General features: G+C 39.9%; 1 protein-coding gene across 14 annotated transcripts in view; it reads left to right on the top strand.

The window, feature by feature from the left end:
• Positions 1–16,844, top strand: part of LOC124720011 (basement membrane-specific heparan sulfate proteoglycan core protein) — an 801,341-nt gene that overhangs the window by 654,789 nt on the left and 129,708 nt on the right. For all 14 annotated transcript variants that reach the window (XM_047245254.1, XM_047245262.1, XM_047245258.1 and 11 more), the window contains 4 exons: positions 3,338–3,464; positions 4,737–4,889; positions 6,222–6,485; positions 10,483–10,648. In XM_047245254.1, the coding sequence (XP_047101210.1) occupies positions 3,338–3,464; positions 4,737–4,889; positions 6,222–6,485; positions 10,483–10,648 (710 nt within the window). The remainder of the gene's footprint in view (positions 1–3,337; positions 3,465–4,736; positions 4,890–6,221; positions 6,486–10,482; positions 10,649–16,844) is intronic.

Below are 16,844 nucleotides of genomic sequence, written 5' to 3'. Positions count from 1 at the left end.
CTCGCGGCGTGGCTTGCTTTTGTGCGCGCTACCGCCGCTTACAAATAAAAAATAGAGAGGAGTCGTCTCATTAGCGAAACATTTGTTGTTACTTACACTACTGCTTTCTTTGATAATTATCAACAAGAACCAAATAACAGACTGCGTATGATAGATGATGTTCTGAACGAAATTTTAGCGAAAATTTTTCTCCGTTCCAAAATCTTTGCAGGCGCCTCTTTAGTACATTACATTCTGCACAGAAATTAGAGTCATCTTAGATTTAAAAATCTAGTCAGTTGCCGTGCTTCATTTCTGACTGTATCACTATCAGGCATAAGAATAATACGAATATAAACATGACAATATATGTATATTCTTCCGCGTTTGCTGTTGTCTCACTCTAGTTTCGTAGTTTATTAGGTAGACAGGATTTAAATGAGATAGTAGCAAACACGAAACAATACATGGCAAAATGTTTATATTCGTATTAATCTGATGACGAAGAGAATACTACATGTGATTCACAATTCATAAAAGCTCCTAGTAGCAACCATCTCTTCTCACAGGTAAGAAAAAATTCAGAACGTAGAGTTGGCCATATTGACAAACATCCCAAACAGTCTTGCCAGTCGGATTTTCGTAGTACATTGAAATGCTGCTACATTCGAAGATCAACAATACAAAATTTGTATATATTTCGTTGGATAATGTACCAAAATGCAGTGGTTGAAACTCTGGGCGGAGGAAAAAGGCTCGTTTTCCACCTTTTTTTTTTGTAATTTATTTACTGACGCAGAGATTTTGGTGCCAGTATGTATCTTTGTGCCTACAAAGCATGCCTGTGTGGCGCTACATATATTCGACGGCAGAAGTTAGTTGTGGTGGCACCCACCAACATTTTTCAGAACTCACGCTTGCTTTGCACTCGATTCTAAGCCGCAGGCGGTTTTTTGGATTACAAAAACCGGAAAAAAAAGTGTGGCTTAGATTCGAGTAAATACGGTAACAAATGTGAAACACCACCATTTATTAGACGAAAATATTTCTATTTTTAGTTACTAATTGCATAAAAATAAATTAAAATTTGATACAAAAATGTGAAATGCCTTATTGTTAAATGAAAACTTTTGTATATCAATAGTACTGTTCTTCTTCCTAGTGGATTCCCATTGGAACAGAATCCACTGTTTTGTTTGGTGCATGCCATTTTGTACAGTCTAGTGTTTTGTGTGAATTCAGGTTTTCTGACCTTAGATCTATGTTTATAATGTCAAGCCACCATAATTTAGGCCTTCCACACTGTCCCTGGTCCTCTGGCAATGAGATGAAAGGCTGAGCCGGTTACTGGACTGAGTGATACCTGCACAGTATGTCCAAAACACTTCTTGCGTCTTCTCATTAATTGGAGCCACTCCAACTAATTGTCAAATTGCGTTGTTGACATGGTCGAACAGAGAAATGCCTAATGATTTTCTCAGTGTCCGCATTCCCACAACGTGCAGTGAGTGTTCAGCACTTCTAGGTGGGGGCCAATACTCAGTAAAGCAACTGGCCCCACCATTGTCCAGTACATCTTTGATTTAATGCCAGTAGGCACCTTCTTATCACAAAGAACACCAGCAACATCCCCGAATCACATCCGTGTTGCTTCAATTCTTGCTCGTACATCCTCATTCGCATAACTATCAGTCTCTAGTCGAACACCGAGGTACTGGAATTTATCCACTTTGTTTTAAATTTGACTCCATCTGGAACCTGGAACTGCTAAGCGACTGTAGTAATTTCATTTTCTGAGAGGAGGTGCAGCAGCAAGTTGCAGCTTCTGTTTATTGTTGCAGATCTAGATTTCGGTCACCGAGTCACCGTCTCCGATGCAGCAGATAAAGTTCACACATTTCATCTTTTTTTTTGGCGTAGTCCCTCTCGGAAAATACACTTTGAGAGTTCAAATTTGAACTGTGGTAAACAATGGTTGAAACGTGGTAACTTTAGCTGCTACGTTGAAGAAGGCCACTCTGTGACGGTAAGCTAGATCTGATGCGATAAACGCGAGGTTACGACCGATTGCCATCCCTTGTTTTACAAACTGCATCCACCTGCATGAGAGGAGCCCCATTAATTTGTATAGTTGCAGCAGTTGGAGTTGTTGAATTTCTATAAGTAGAAATATAGTTTATTTTTGAGAATTAGGGGTTGATGACCGTGCACTGACTTTCAGGGTATAAGTATGAACAAAATTGAAGAGTGCTGGCCCGTGTAGTCTCCCTATGAGGAGAACTGTTTGCCCACATCAAACTATAGTCTGTAACATTCCATCCCTTCTAAATCAGCAAAAAATAATGTTGAAAGAATAATGTAAATTGCCAAATCAAATCCACGGAGCTTCAGTACTCTTTGCACTGTGTGTATCTCCATTGATAAGGCTCAGAGTCCTGTTAGTTTAGATAATATGGGCAACATGTTAAATTACACCTCACCATTTTTATTGTGTTTATAGTCTGTGCGCAATTGTCTCCTGAAACTGCAGAGGTACTTATCAATAATACTATGATATCAAGTATACCCAGTGAAACTGGGAAGGAAATAACAGTGTACTGAAGTAAACTGCCTGGCGATTGCAGATGATTTTGCTCTGCTCTCTGAAACTCTGGCAGTTACAGAAATACAGGTCTTTCTCGTGGGACAGATAGCCTCTAGTGCAGGTTTATCAATCAGTGCCAAGAAAACCAAATTCACCACTGACATATAAAAAATGCACCAAAATTTTTTACATGGAGATGCTAAAGACATGGCCTCCACCTCCCACAAGTAGAAGGTGTGTGTGTGTGTGTGTGTGTGTGTGTGTGTGTGTGTGTGTGTGTGTGTGTGTGTGTGTGAGAGGGGGGGGGGATTTTTGAACATGTATGGGCGTTGATGAGGAGACGTGTAGACTGTCTTCACATGAATGGTGACCACTTGGAACACTTGTTGTAATCTGTTTGTCTTCAAGTGTGTATCTACATTCTGCATTATGGGGGAGTCTGATACAAGATTTTCATGTTCTCACTCATAATATGTCATGTTTCATTGTTCTGTATCCCCTCCACCCCCTCTCATTTCATTTGTACCTGTAATAATCAAACACCTTGTATATCGAGACCTGAAGTGTGCTGCCCAGCAAACCCATAGCTGCTACTTGTTAAATTGCTATTTCAGTGTTTATTGCCATGTCACATTCATTTCTTCACAGCTATAAATTTTTGCTACCAAACAAGATTTTTTTGGAATATGTAATTTTAGTAGTTTGTTACAGTCTCTGTTGTGCTGTACGAGAAGTGAGCTGGGTATATAAGAAATTCTGTTTCTTTTTTTGCAGCAACAGACAGACAATAATCAGAGACGGATTCACAGTGAATATGGCCCGCAACGAGATCGAACACCGTGTGAGTGGAGCCGAGCAGCGACTGTTTTGGTCTCTGCCCCCTTCGTTCACTGGTAACAAGGTAGGTGCCCCGATGCTGTGCCACTGTCCATTTACCACTCCTTATCCGTAAAAGAGATACGTGGAATGTTAATGTAAAAGAGTGGGAATTGAGCTGTGATCGGATAACGTAGGCTGTGTTTATGCTGCCACACTGCTGTTCGCCGATGTGACCTGGCGCTGATGAAACAAACTCGCATAAGAAACTTCAGCCGTAATTGGCTGTCACTCTAGCAATCCCACATTTGACTGCTCCTCATTGCGCAGTTTCTTGCATAGCGTCTGTTTACTTCTACATCTCCGTCTACATCCATACTCTGCAGACTACTGTAAAGTGCATGGCCGAGGGTACATCCTATTGTACCGTGCATTAAAGTATGGAGCATACAGAAAATGATTTGAAATGCCACTGTGCAAGTTTTAGTTACATTAATCTTCATGATCATTGCAAGAGCTGTAGCGGGCTGTAGCATATTTCTAGATGCCTCCACTTAATCTTGGTACATGAAACTTTGTAAGTAGTTGATACAGAGAGAGAGTTTGTGCAAACGATGCATAGAACGTAGTTTTTGCTTAGCAAACTATAAATAATCTACTCAACTAGTGATGTGAACAGCTGCAGGATAAAGGTTTGTGTCAGGAGAGACACTGTGCAACCAGCAAGTAGTGACGTTCCACCAGTGAGGCTGCAGCGTAAATGTAACAAGGCTCCAGCGAGCACCTAGAAGCAGTGTGCCAGCAGTGAACAGCGATCGACCGACAGTGAGGCTGCAGTGTAAATGTACACTTTGTTTGTAAAAACACTGACAGTGATGCAGATACAGTATTTGTTGCAAATACTTAAGATATTGTGTTCCTAGAACTGGGGCAGTGTTGGACTCTAAATAGTAGCAGCTGAGACAGTAATATCCATTGATTGATAGAAAAACTTCATGCAAAACCTATTTATATGAAGCAGACAATAATCTGCAATTTCCAGTGTTATGGTTAATTACATATTACAGTCATTTGTTCTCATGGAAATTCAAAGATACAGCTGATACAAATATTTGGTTGATTTCTGGTAAAGTTAATACAAAACATATTTATATGAAGCAGAAAGTATTCAACAATTTCTAGTGTTTTGTTTAAATTGGGTTACATATTGCACTCATAGTTCCAGTAAAGTTAATGGCACAGCTGACAAAAATACCTGACCGGTTTCTGTCGAGTCCGTTGTCATCACATTGTGTACCCTGTACAGCCTGAATTATGGTTAGACATCATGTTAATTCTTTAATTTTGTCTTTCTCAGCTCGAGTCATACGGCGGCTATCTGAACATCACACAGTCGTACTCGGCGCAGCCGAACTCTCGCCGCTATTACGACACGGACATTGTTATTGTGGGCAATGGAATCAGCATCTACTGGTCAGGCGTCCCAGACACCAGGCCTGACGTACCATTTGTAAGTATTTACACTAGAAATAGTGTTTCCTTACATATAGTTCTCAACCAACCAAACAACTCGTCTAAACCATTAATAGAAAGCGCAGCACCGTTAAGCACCAGTTCAATATTTATCTAATGTTTTTGAGATGTTTTATCACTAAATGATCATTAAATGTTTAAACGTTCATTTTATTCTGAACTGAAGTCTGTATGCTGTGTGACCCATACGGGCACAAATACGTCCTAAAAATGTCATCTTGAGAAATATCTTGCCCTGCATTTAACACAGTGTCAGTCCGCAAAAGTTTCAGCCCGGATACTGATATGAAAGTGTTAAGTCTTTCCATTGTATTCCAGACGTGCTCTACGGGATCGGTCAAGCCAACCAAGGCTCCATATATTCCTCAAAACATTTGTGGTGTGAACTGGCCTGTGGGGTCTTGCGTTATTCTGCTGGAATGCCTTTTGTTACCCCAGCTATGAAGGGTATGACAACGAAGTGCATCATTCTTGCCACGTATGGGCTTTCCTTTAAAATCAGTTTAACACTCCTGTTCTGATACCCAAAAGCTCCCTGCTTCGTGATTCTGTGACAGGACTCGTCCCTAAATATCACAGAATACCACTAAATGTCCTATCTGCACTGTGCAAGTCTCTGTTGTCTCGGATACAGTGTTCCTAACAGCTTGTGCTGACACTCTGTCTGCATCCCATGCCCAGATTTCAGCTGTTTTCATCTATCTATCAGCACAAGTTGAACAATCCTACAGTCTTCCTGTGGTGTAGTCCTTGTGGAAGGACCCACCCTTCTTTCCACATAGTTGTCCTGAAGCCATCTCATTACCAATCATTCTACGGTAATTGCACTACTCCAGTCTGTTGGTTTGATGCTACATGTCCCTCATGCCAATGATTCACCATCTCCCAAAGCGTGAGTTGTGGTGGTAAGCTTCACGTGCACTCTTCTGGGTAAGCCACGTTGCGATCTCCACGTGAAAAGTTCTAGTTCTCAGGAAGCTCCCGTATGGATGAAATTTTAACCGACACGTACTACAGGCACGGAAATATTGGAGTATGAGATTGGTAGCATTTGGTTGAGGAGTTCATGGTGTAACACTTTCCATGCCTGTCTGTGTAATGTCAGGCACACTTAAAGTTTGCATGAACCTCCTGTCTTTGGATTGTGGGGTCTTGTGTATATGTTCAATGTTTATATAAACGTAGCTTTGTGAAACTGTCAGATATTATGTAAATATCCTGTATATTCGAAATAACTTGACAAAATACTTTGTAGGAGAATGTCGTTATTTCAGACACCTACAGTAACAGATCGTTCATTTGTCCTCAGACATACAGCGTGCAGCTGAAGGAAGGTGTGTGGCAGAGGCTGCTCCCGACAGGTCCGGGACCCGCGTCTCGGCAGGACATGTTGCGCGTGCTGTCTGCCGTCGAGGCTATCCTGGTGCGCGCCTTCCACGCGACACTCACCACCGCCACTCGAATCTCCGACATCTCCCTCGACACGGCAGTGCCGCAGCCTACGGGTCAGGCAGCTGTCCGCGATGTCGAAGTGTGCCGCTGCCCGCCCGGTTACCGAGGATCGTCCTGCGAGGTAATGTTTTGGATTAACTTTAGTATTCGGTAGTGCTTCACCAACTTCCAATCTAGACTGTCACCTTTCACCTCGTGCTACTTTACAAATCAGTGTATCTATCACTACATGTAACATTTTGTATTTGTCGTTAAAGCTTCACGAAATCGCTATGAAATTATCACTTCCAACTAAACCTGGCTACCCTGCAGTTCATTCTGTCGTTACAGCTAACACCCCAAACAGTAATCCTTACACAAAAGAAAATTTACCAAGTATTCTGTTCTTTTTCTATGCCACATCATCATTATACTATGGGACGAGGCCTACTTTGGGTATCTGTAGTTTCAGTTAACCCGAGTTTTCAACATGGGGCAGATTGGAAAGTCTACAGCTATTTAAACAAAAAACCGTATTTTTTTAAAAAATCAGCTTTATATCTGAACATTGCCTCTGTTCAGCTTAGTATAGCAGACAAAATATTATGCATGTCCTTAGAAGAGTACACTGGTCACTTTGGAGTGCTGTATATGGAATGTGTGCACCAGTCAGTTGTACGGAATTGGCACAGCAAAACTGGTCAGCGTTGAAACGTGGCAGAAAAGAGCTACCGTATTTACTCGAATCTAAGCCGCACTCGAATCTAAGCCGCACCTGAAAAATGAGACTCGAAATAAAGGAAAAAATAATTTCCCGAATCTAAGCCGCAGCTGAAATTTGAGACTCGAAATTCAAGGGGAGAGAAAAGTTTTAGGCCGCACCTCCAAATCAAAACAAAGTTGGTCCATTGTAAAATGAGACAGAATTCAGGTCAACTGAATGACGATAGAGCTACAGTAGTTTGGTTCGAGCCGTAAGCTTAGCAGTTAAGCTTTACCAGGTAGCCATTGCTATGCGTCAGGCGCGCTCCGTCCTTATTTATGCGGGTACCCTTCGTTTTTCACGTGCTTCGTCTGGTTTGAATTGATTGCTTATTTTTCTTTGATCTGATAATTGCCGTTCTCTTTGTTATAGGTATTTTCATCACTCTAAGCTGAAAATGCATTACTGTACTGTGTCATGCATTGTTTGTCACATTCCAATAATGAATGTTCACGACCTGTCGCCGCTCGCGGCATGTAGCGAAACAATGGCAAGAGACTGCTATTTGTTGTTATTTACACTGCTTCTTTCTTTGATAATGATCAACAAGAACCAAATAATAAACTGCGTATGATAGAAGATGTTCTGAACGAGAGTTTAGCGAAAATTTTTCTCCGTTTGAAAATCTTTGCAGACGCCTCTTTAGTACATTATTTTCTACACAGAAATTAGAGTCATCTTAGATTTAAAAATCTAGTCAATTGCCGTGCTTCATTTCTGACTGTATCACTATTAAGCATAAGAATAATACGAATATGAACATGACATATGTGTATACTTCCGCGTTTGTGTTGTCTCACTCTAGTTTCGTAGTTTATTAGGCAGACAGGATTTAAATGAGATAGCAACAAACATGAAAGAATACATGGCAAAATGTTTATATTCGTATTATTCTTATGGTGAAGAGAATACTGCATGTGATTCAGAATTCACAAAAGTTCCCATTAGCAACCATCTCTTCTCACAGGTAGAAAAAAAATCAGAAGGTAGAATTGGCCATACTGACAGACATTGCAAACGGTCTTGCCAGTCGGATTTTCGTAGTACATTGAAAAGCTGCTACATTTGAAGATGAACAATACGGAATTTGTATTTACTTTGTTGGATAATGTATGAAAATGCAGTGGTCGAAATTCGGGGCGGAGAAAAAAGCTCATCTTCCACTTTTTTTTTTTTTTTTTACTGGCGCAGAGGTTTTGGCGCCAGTATTTATCTTTGTGCCTGTAAAGCACGCCTGTGTAGCGCTACATATATTCGACAGCAGAAGTTAGTTGTGGCGGCACCTACCAACATATTTCAGAACTTCCGCTTACTTTGCACTCGATTCTAAGCCGCAGGCGGTTTTTTGGATTACAAAAACCGGAAAAAAAAGTACGGCTTCGATTCAAGTAAATACGGTATTGTGTGTTGGCATGGCGATGGCCACACCGTGAATGAAATTGCCCAATATATTGGACTGTCCAGTGTATCTACAGAAGTAGAGTGTACTGACGTAACATTAGGGGATGGTGCAAATGGTCGTGTTGAGGGGAGGTACAGTTTGATGTCTGAAGTCAGTTGTACAAACCTGTGTGTCGTATAAATTGTAAGCTTCAGCTAGTGAGTCTGCAAATGGTCATATAAACACATTATGTTAGTACGACGAATAATTTGACAAATATAGACGTGAAAAGTCGAACAGTTTCACAGGAGGGTATTGATAAAAGATACAGTTGCATAAAGAAAGCAAAACAGGTCCAACCACAGGTTGCCAGAGTGAAATCTCATAAAATAAAATAAAAGCAGTAAAAAATGTAGTGTAGCAACCAGCTTTGCTTCCTACAACACAGACAGTCTAAGATACAGAACGTGTGTCACGAGGATGTTACGTGTCAGTCCTCGGACAACTTGTACGGCAGTTTTACCTAAATATACATTTTTCTTCTCTTTGCTCCACAACTTTCGTGAAGTAGAGAAGTCTCGGAAGTACTTGTAGCAATGTTTTCCCACCTCCTCCCTTATTCTCTTTATTGTGCAGTTGAAATACATAGCAGTTTGTTCATTATTCTCAATCACAATATTCCAACAAAACTTTAATGGCATTGCATATAATCACACGTGCCTGATTATGAAGAACTTCATGAAGAGAGACAACGAGAACTCCCATGGCGCGCAGGTTGGCAGATGACTGTGGACTGAGGCAGCTACCCATTTGTAATGACACAATGGAATTGCACGAGGGCCGTATTATTTTGCAGTGTATACCTCACAGTCCTGTAACACAGGAAAAGAACAGTGGTCATAAAAATGTGTGGAGTGGGAGCAACCAGAGACAAGTGTCATGCTTGCTGATAACAGTCAGCTTCCAACTTGGCAAGAATCACTGCCGTCACTGAATAAAGGTCCATCTCAGACAGTTTCAGAGGAAACATTGCAAAGCAAGCTGCATGAAGGGCACATGTGGAGTTTGGTACCTCGTAAGAGGCCATTGCTCACAGTGGCAAATGAAGCTGTTGCCCATTGTAACTTATTTTGTTACTTAAAGGAAACTAAAATCATTTATGCATTCTATGCAAACAATACTGTACGTTATTTGCAGTGTGTTACAGAACAAGTATTACAAGCAATATTGACTTTCTTGTATTCTGATATTCATTCTCATTAGCAATTGTCGTGCAGTGACTTTGGATCCTTGGACTCAGATACTACAAACTATATTGATATTTAAAGAATAAATTGACGAGTGGTAATCTTTTCATCACAGATATTTTTTTATTGCAGCCATCTCCATACATTTCTTCCAACTCTTTCCTAAGAAATCGAACATACGGCTCTTCGCTGTCGACCCTACATCATAAGTATTACTGTACAAAGAAGTTTGTGACTACTCAAAATAGAACAAGTATCATATATATTATTCCTGGCTTATATATCAAAACTGATTTCAAAAATATACATTGTAAGCTGCAGTGCAGCTATTTCAAATATTTACAAGTTGCAAAATAAATTAATGTGTCGTCTTTCATTTTTTGAACAAAATACAGAAAGAAAGTGACTTTGATATAGCAGAACCATAAACATTTTTGAACCGTGTAATATCTTGCCTCTAGAAAATATGACTGAACAGACTGAATCCCTATTATCACAAATTGAATAGACTTATACCATAGTGTGAAAATAAATGTGTGGAATGGTACTTAGTGTAACAGAGCTATGTACTGAATAAACTTGTACGTATAACAACATTACACCGTGCATGTTTCCAGCCTTCCTACGTACAAAAGCTCATTCAGTAGTTCTATAACTTGAGTGTTAATGTGATGCTTTTTTTATGACACATCTTCTCACTGCTATACTACGGAGACATTAACGAGGTTGCCCTTTCCGAACCACACAGTCTTGCTCACCCGGCTACTACCGCGACACGAGCCGCGGGCCGGAGAGTGCCACCTGCGTTCGCTGCCCGTGCAACGGCAACGAGGAGAGCTGCTACGCTGACCGCGACGGCCGCGTCACCTGCGTCTGCCAACCCGGCTACACTGGCCGCTACTGCGACTCCACAGGTACGGGTCGGCCCCCAAGTCAGCGTCGACACTCTCCCCAGTGTCTGTGAGAATGTCACTGAGTTTTCTACCCGTAAACATCTTCTTATGGTCTCTCTTTCAGGACTTCTTCTGACTGTCCATCATCCTTGTTTGACTATCTTGCTATTCTGTGAATGTTTTGTCAAAATACCCCTTGGAATTACAGTCCAATTTAAATTAGTTGGCATTTGACATTTAGCCTACTGAACTGCTTCGACCAGCAATACGCAAATGGGTATTGTATCGGTACTGCCAGCTGACTTGAAATTTCCACCGTACAAAACATTGTACCTTCCATGATTTGGTAACTTAACCTGACACAAATATTTTGTCCGTTTCAAGAATAAATGTAACACTGGGTCTGATTAGAATGAAGAACACATTTTTAAAATGCTGAGAGACACTAAAGAGCGTAGTACCATATGCAAATTTCAGATTTCGTGGGAGACAGATATTTTGAAGTGGGTGACTGGAGAACAGAGCTCTGTAACGGCTGCCTGCAGACAGTAGGCTACTCGGCACAACAACTTTGTACCTTTCGGATATTGAGTATCAGGTTGACAACTAATTTAAATTGGCTTACATTTGTGATGCTAAAGGCTCTTTCATTGCCTTCAGTATGTACTGTTCATTAATATGCTGTAAATAACTTTATGATAGGATATTATTTTTCTTCACAGTTTGTTCTGACTACACTGTTATTGGACTTTCTTGCTGTCTGTGAGTGGGTTCTTGAAATTTCTGTTGAAAATATTTCTGATACTGAAGATACTTCCCATGTCCTCAAGGCATACTCTTTACAAAGCTGCTGCATATTTTTTAAAAACAAATGTAACCATTCCTCAAAGCACTCTTAGTTATCAGTATATGCCTCGAATGAGTTGTTTGCGAGATAACAGTGAATGGTTGAGAGCCACCACTGGCTATATTGTCCTACTTGGTATAATTGTATTTGACATGTAAACTTTTGAATTAAGTCCCCATTTGATTGGACTCAAATTTCACAACATTAACAAGAGATGCAATACTGCTTCAGCACGTTACACATTACAATTTAATGTACACTCACACCTGTTAAAGGAGGTGTTTCACATGTTGTCCTTGCATTTGGATGCAATAATGCATTCATTTCCACTAAGTTACAAATTATTTCAAAATCCGTCTGACAATCTTGTAAATCTTGACAAGACTATGCAATTCATTGTGCATCTGCCACATTTCCCAACCATTGACAATGTATGAAAAATTTGTGTCAGTTAGATGGAGACACGAACAGAAAGTTAACATCTCAACATTTGTACTAACTTCATACAGAAGTCATTGCGGCTCGTAACCATACATTTGCATTTATCTCAGGAATGACTAATCGGCAGGCCCATGTTTACTATAACATTTTTGCCTCTATTGTTGTGTATTTTCACCTGTGTCAGTTTTTGCTGTTATGACGCAAGCTGTACAAAATTCAAGTGCATAAGTCTTTACACATGCAATACCCAGGAGAAAATTGTAAACTATAATTCTGTCATAATGTATCCTTTCAAATAGCGTGCAGAATCTACTGCAGTTGTCTTGCCGGACCAGCTGATAAATCCACTTCTTTTGTAAGTGTACTTCTGAGTTCAGTAACAACAAATGCCTCGACTACCCTTTCACACCTCACTGAGTGAGGTACTTGTATCGAATCTGATCTCGTGCTTCATCCTTAGCTGCCTAATTGTTGTAGCTGCCTAATTGTTGAACCCTAATGTTCCCTCATTGTCAAATATGAGCTTGCCCTTAATCAGTATTTACCTTGCAGGAAAAACATTTCTCGCATTAAATAATTCTCAGTATTCTTCTCATATGAAATTAAAATAAATATTTCAAATTTTAAAGATAACCTCAGTCACCTTTTTCAGGAGACTGGCTGTCATTATAGCGTCAGAGATTTTGTTAATTTCTTACATTAGAAGCAACTGTTTGAGTGAAGATAACTTGAAAATTTCTTTGTGATCTCTAAATGTTGTAAGTCATGTGTGATGCAACACTTATAGTTGCTGGCCTGTTGTAAGTTATCTGTTCTAATTTGATACGTGAAGAATACTGAGAATAATTTGCACTAACATAACTTTTTTTGGTACAATATTAAATCCTAATTTTCCTTCCTTTTCTTTTGCTCTCTTTGGTATTTTCTTCACTTATGTGCCCCTAATGCCCATAAATCCTTCACAATTATTAAAATTATTTCAAATCTCTCTTTGCAATTACTAAAAGCTGTATATTTAAATTACCATATGGATTTCATTTTACTGATAAAACGTATCAGTGGTAGCATTTCTGTCTGATTTCTGCTTTCATCTGAAAGAAATGTCTGCATCCATGTTTTCTAGGCATTATTGTGTTTGACACTGATGTATTTGGCCTGATTTGACTTTGAATTAAAGCAGTAAGCTTTGTCAGTTGAGACTAGGCAGAATTTATTTTTATTTCCAGTATTCGTTTCAGAGTACCGAACCTCCAGCATTAAATGGATTTAAGTCAGTTAATATTAAAGCATGTACATATTTTATGTACAACTTTTGGGTAACCTGTGGCACTCTATTTAACTGATCACAGTCTTGTTTTCATGTTGAACATTAATTATATACAGTGTGAACCAAAATTTGAGCACTTGGACACTACAGCACGATTCCTTGCATACTAGTAATTTAAAAATTCAGTTACAAAATTTTGTCCTGTTCATATTTTCAGTCAAAGAAAGGCAATTTGACAATACTGTAATCACAAGTAAATTACAAAAAGTACCTCTGTTCAGTACTTCATAGATATGTTGCCCACTTACTACAGTGGATATAGTTTTGTATCAGAATGCTGAAGTTTGATTCTATGTCTAGTTGTAATTATTTTTTATTTTCTAATTTAGATTTTTATACAGCAGTTGTAGAAGGTCTTGCACAAAACACGTGCACTAATTTAATAGTAACACATAAATTAGAGTAAAATTGTTTTTATCATTGCAATTTTAAAGGCGTATTTTACCTTTTAAGCATTTATTCCATTCTCTTCCAAGCAGTACACACTTCCATGCTTTCCAGACCATTGACATGCTGTCACTGATGTTCTGTTTAAAATATTACAACAGCCCCTTTTACTTAATGTGGTATTTCTTTTTTAATATATCCATATTGAAAAGCTTACAGAAATTACACCTAGATCCAGAACCGAACTTGAGTATTCTATAGCAAAACTTCACCCATAACACTAAGTGCACACAGTTACAATGTAACCAGATTGCATTTCTTTGATGTCAGTTTTCAAGCGAAACTGTGAATGGGGCAAAATTTTCGTCAAGTAATTATTGGAATGCAAGGAATCACACTGTGGTGTATGAATGCATGAATTTTGGTCTTGTGTGTATAATAGTGTAGGCAAATTGTGTATGCTTTATACACATCAGGTAAAGAGCCTGTGGCTGCTGAAAGATAGTCTCACGTTACCCAAAAGTCTAACATACTGTACAAATGTGCATTTGTGATTGACTTAAATCCACCAGATAATGAAGATTTCACCCTTTGTAGAGCATAATGGAAAGTACAGTATAATAAATACCGATTGAATACAGTAACTTGAAATTACGCATTCTGTTTCATAACAGCCGTGGCAAAGCGCAATGTAAAAATGTTTGCATTTGGAGTACTACAATTTTTATGTAAAACACTGCTAATGTTTAATTATGAACATAAGTATTGTTAATTTACAAATGTAAATACGCATTGGTTGTGCAATATTTTGTCTTGTTTTATAGCAACATATGTGCAGTGCTGCGAGCCAAGGTGAAATTGGGCTCAAATCTTCAGTGCCAAATGTAGAAATACGACGGTAATACGCATGCGGGTGACACTTCCAGATGTATACTTAAACCAGAGAAAAATGCTACGATTAATGATGTTTTAAATTATAAAAATGAAATGTGTGTGATAACATAAATGCACATTTTCACCAGTTTTTAAAGAGATTTGAAATATCTTCAATAATTTCCTCTGTGTTGTCCTCACCTCTAGAGGCTGCGGTACTATCGAGAAATTTTTTCCGACCTCACGTCTGGCTACACAGACTGAAGACTTATCAGTTTCATTTACACCACTCACTGCACCTCCTCCGTAACTTCCTTCTTGTTCCCGCCCTCTCCTTTACACTTTCTCGCAAACTGCCACACTGTCTCCGGACCTGCGTCCGCAGTAGCCTCGTAGGTGGCAGAACTGAGTGAAGCCGCGGGGCGGTGTGGCGTCGTACAGGCGGGCTCCTGATGGAGCTGGTGCCACAGCGCGTGCGCCGCCCCGTCGGCTCGGTGGTGACCTTCTCGTGCAGCTACCACAGTGCGGAGCAGATGGAGATAGAGTTCCGGCATTCGCCCGAGAGCGACGACAACGACGACGGTGCGGAAGCGGGCATGGCTCAACACCCACACGCGCTGCAGCGTTACCCGTGGGGCGGCCGCCGCCTGCTGCCGGTCACTGTCACCGCCGATACGTCTGCTGTCGAGTGCATCATCGTCAATGCCGAGGGGCAGGCCGTGGGCATGCTCATGTCGGTCATCGAGCCAGGTCTCTCTCGTCGGGGTGCTCGTGGGGGGTCGCGGTTGCCTGTCACGTCGGTCTCTGCCTTCCATTCTGTGAGCCTGGGAAATTCTGGAAAATTATTGAGTGCCACTTCGGCGAAAATTGATGTGATGACCATACAGATTAATTCTTACCAAGTCCACCACCCCTAATAAAAAGTTGTGGGTGGGTTGGATATCAAGCTGCTGCTATTAATGCTACTTGGGGGGGTTGTAAGCAAGAGAACATTACCGGATTCCAACTAACAGATTCATAGTCTCATAACTGCTCTTGGTTGTTTGAATTATATGTTATTTTTGAAATTTTTTCTTTTTGCTGAGTGCACTTGATAACAGGAATTACTGTTTGAAACACTATCTGTGGAACTGAAGAAAAATGTTAGTGGCATCAGCAAATGATGTATAATAAACAAAAGCAATGTTTATACAGTTGGGGGCTGTTGACAACCATTTTGTAGTGCATAAAACAGAAAAAAATGAAAGGAACAACCAATGGGAGACAGAATGGTCTAAATAGGGGAAATAAAGAAGTGTGCATTTGAACCATTATTTCATGCTTGCTACATTTATATGCAGCTGTCTGCTTTAAACACAAAAAGTTCTGTTTGGACGATAGAAATTTCTTGTACGTGCCACCTAAGAGAGGATCTTTTTTTAATTTAAGGTAATGAAATTCTGGTTCCCGAATAGCAAACTTGTCACGTATTTGGATTGTGTGGTTGCATAATCATTGCCTCGTGTACACACTACAGTCCACAGAAACAAAATGTGACAAGCACCATTCCCACTTTGGGGAACGCACTTCGCGATATTTAGAGGAAACTGATTAACATCGGAAGTAAGGCAGAGATCGCACACGGCACAACGCGCCCTCTGTGGCATTCCCAGAATTGGTCGTTTGAGGAGATCTCTTCAGTTGTGTCTTCTGCACTCGCCTTTGTCCGTCTGATGCTGTAGTTTTGTTTGTTTCTTCTTTCTCAGCTCAGCAGTTGTATTTTGCTGAAGTTGTAAGTTTCCATGTTATTTGCTGACACAGAGTTTGATCCTGCACTAAATTATGCTCAGTCTCCGTGTTTCCATTGTGTGTCTTACAGCAGTTGGGGAGTAACGAATCAGACGGTTGATGAAATTGAGTGCTTCGGTGTTCGTAAAATTTTCATTTCTTGTTATGAGAGTGATATGAACAAAGTAAATATTATTGTTATTATTATTATTATTAGACAATATTAATCGTGAAATTTTAAAAGGAAAATCCACATTACATAAAATTGGAGCAAAATCTTAAGTAAGAACTAACTGGCTGGGATTTGCAAGTGATTTAGCTCTCTCAACTCTTAACATGGAAAAGTTCTTGCCCAGGAAAAAGAAGAAGAAGAAGAAAATCCTTGAAAATAGGATTATGAGTGTTCTTTGAGAAAACTGATTTTGGTGAAATCATCAAGCACAACTAAAGTGAGAAAGACACATGGATAAATATAACCAACAAATTAAGAATCTCAATTTCTAACTTGGTCGACAGGTAATAAGGAATGCTCCTCACTAGACACTTAAGATTCAACACAGCTCTCCCAGAAGCCA

Source organism: Schistocerca piceifrons, chromosome 11, assembly GCF_021461385.2.
Source record: "Schistocerca piceifrons isolate TAMUIC-IGC-003096 chromosome 11, iqSchPice1.1, whole genome shotgun sequence".
NCBI lineage: Eukaryota > Metazoa > Arthropoda > Insecta > Orthoptera > Acrididae > Schistocerca > Schistocerca piceifrons.
This window is presented reverse-complemented; position numbering and strand designations above follow the sequence as displayed.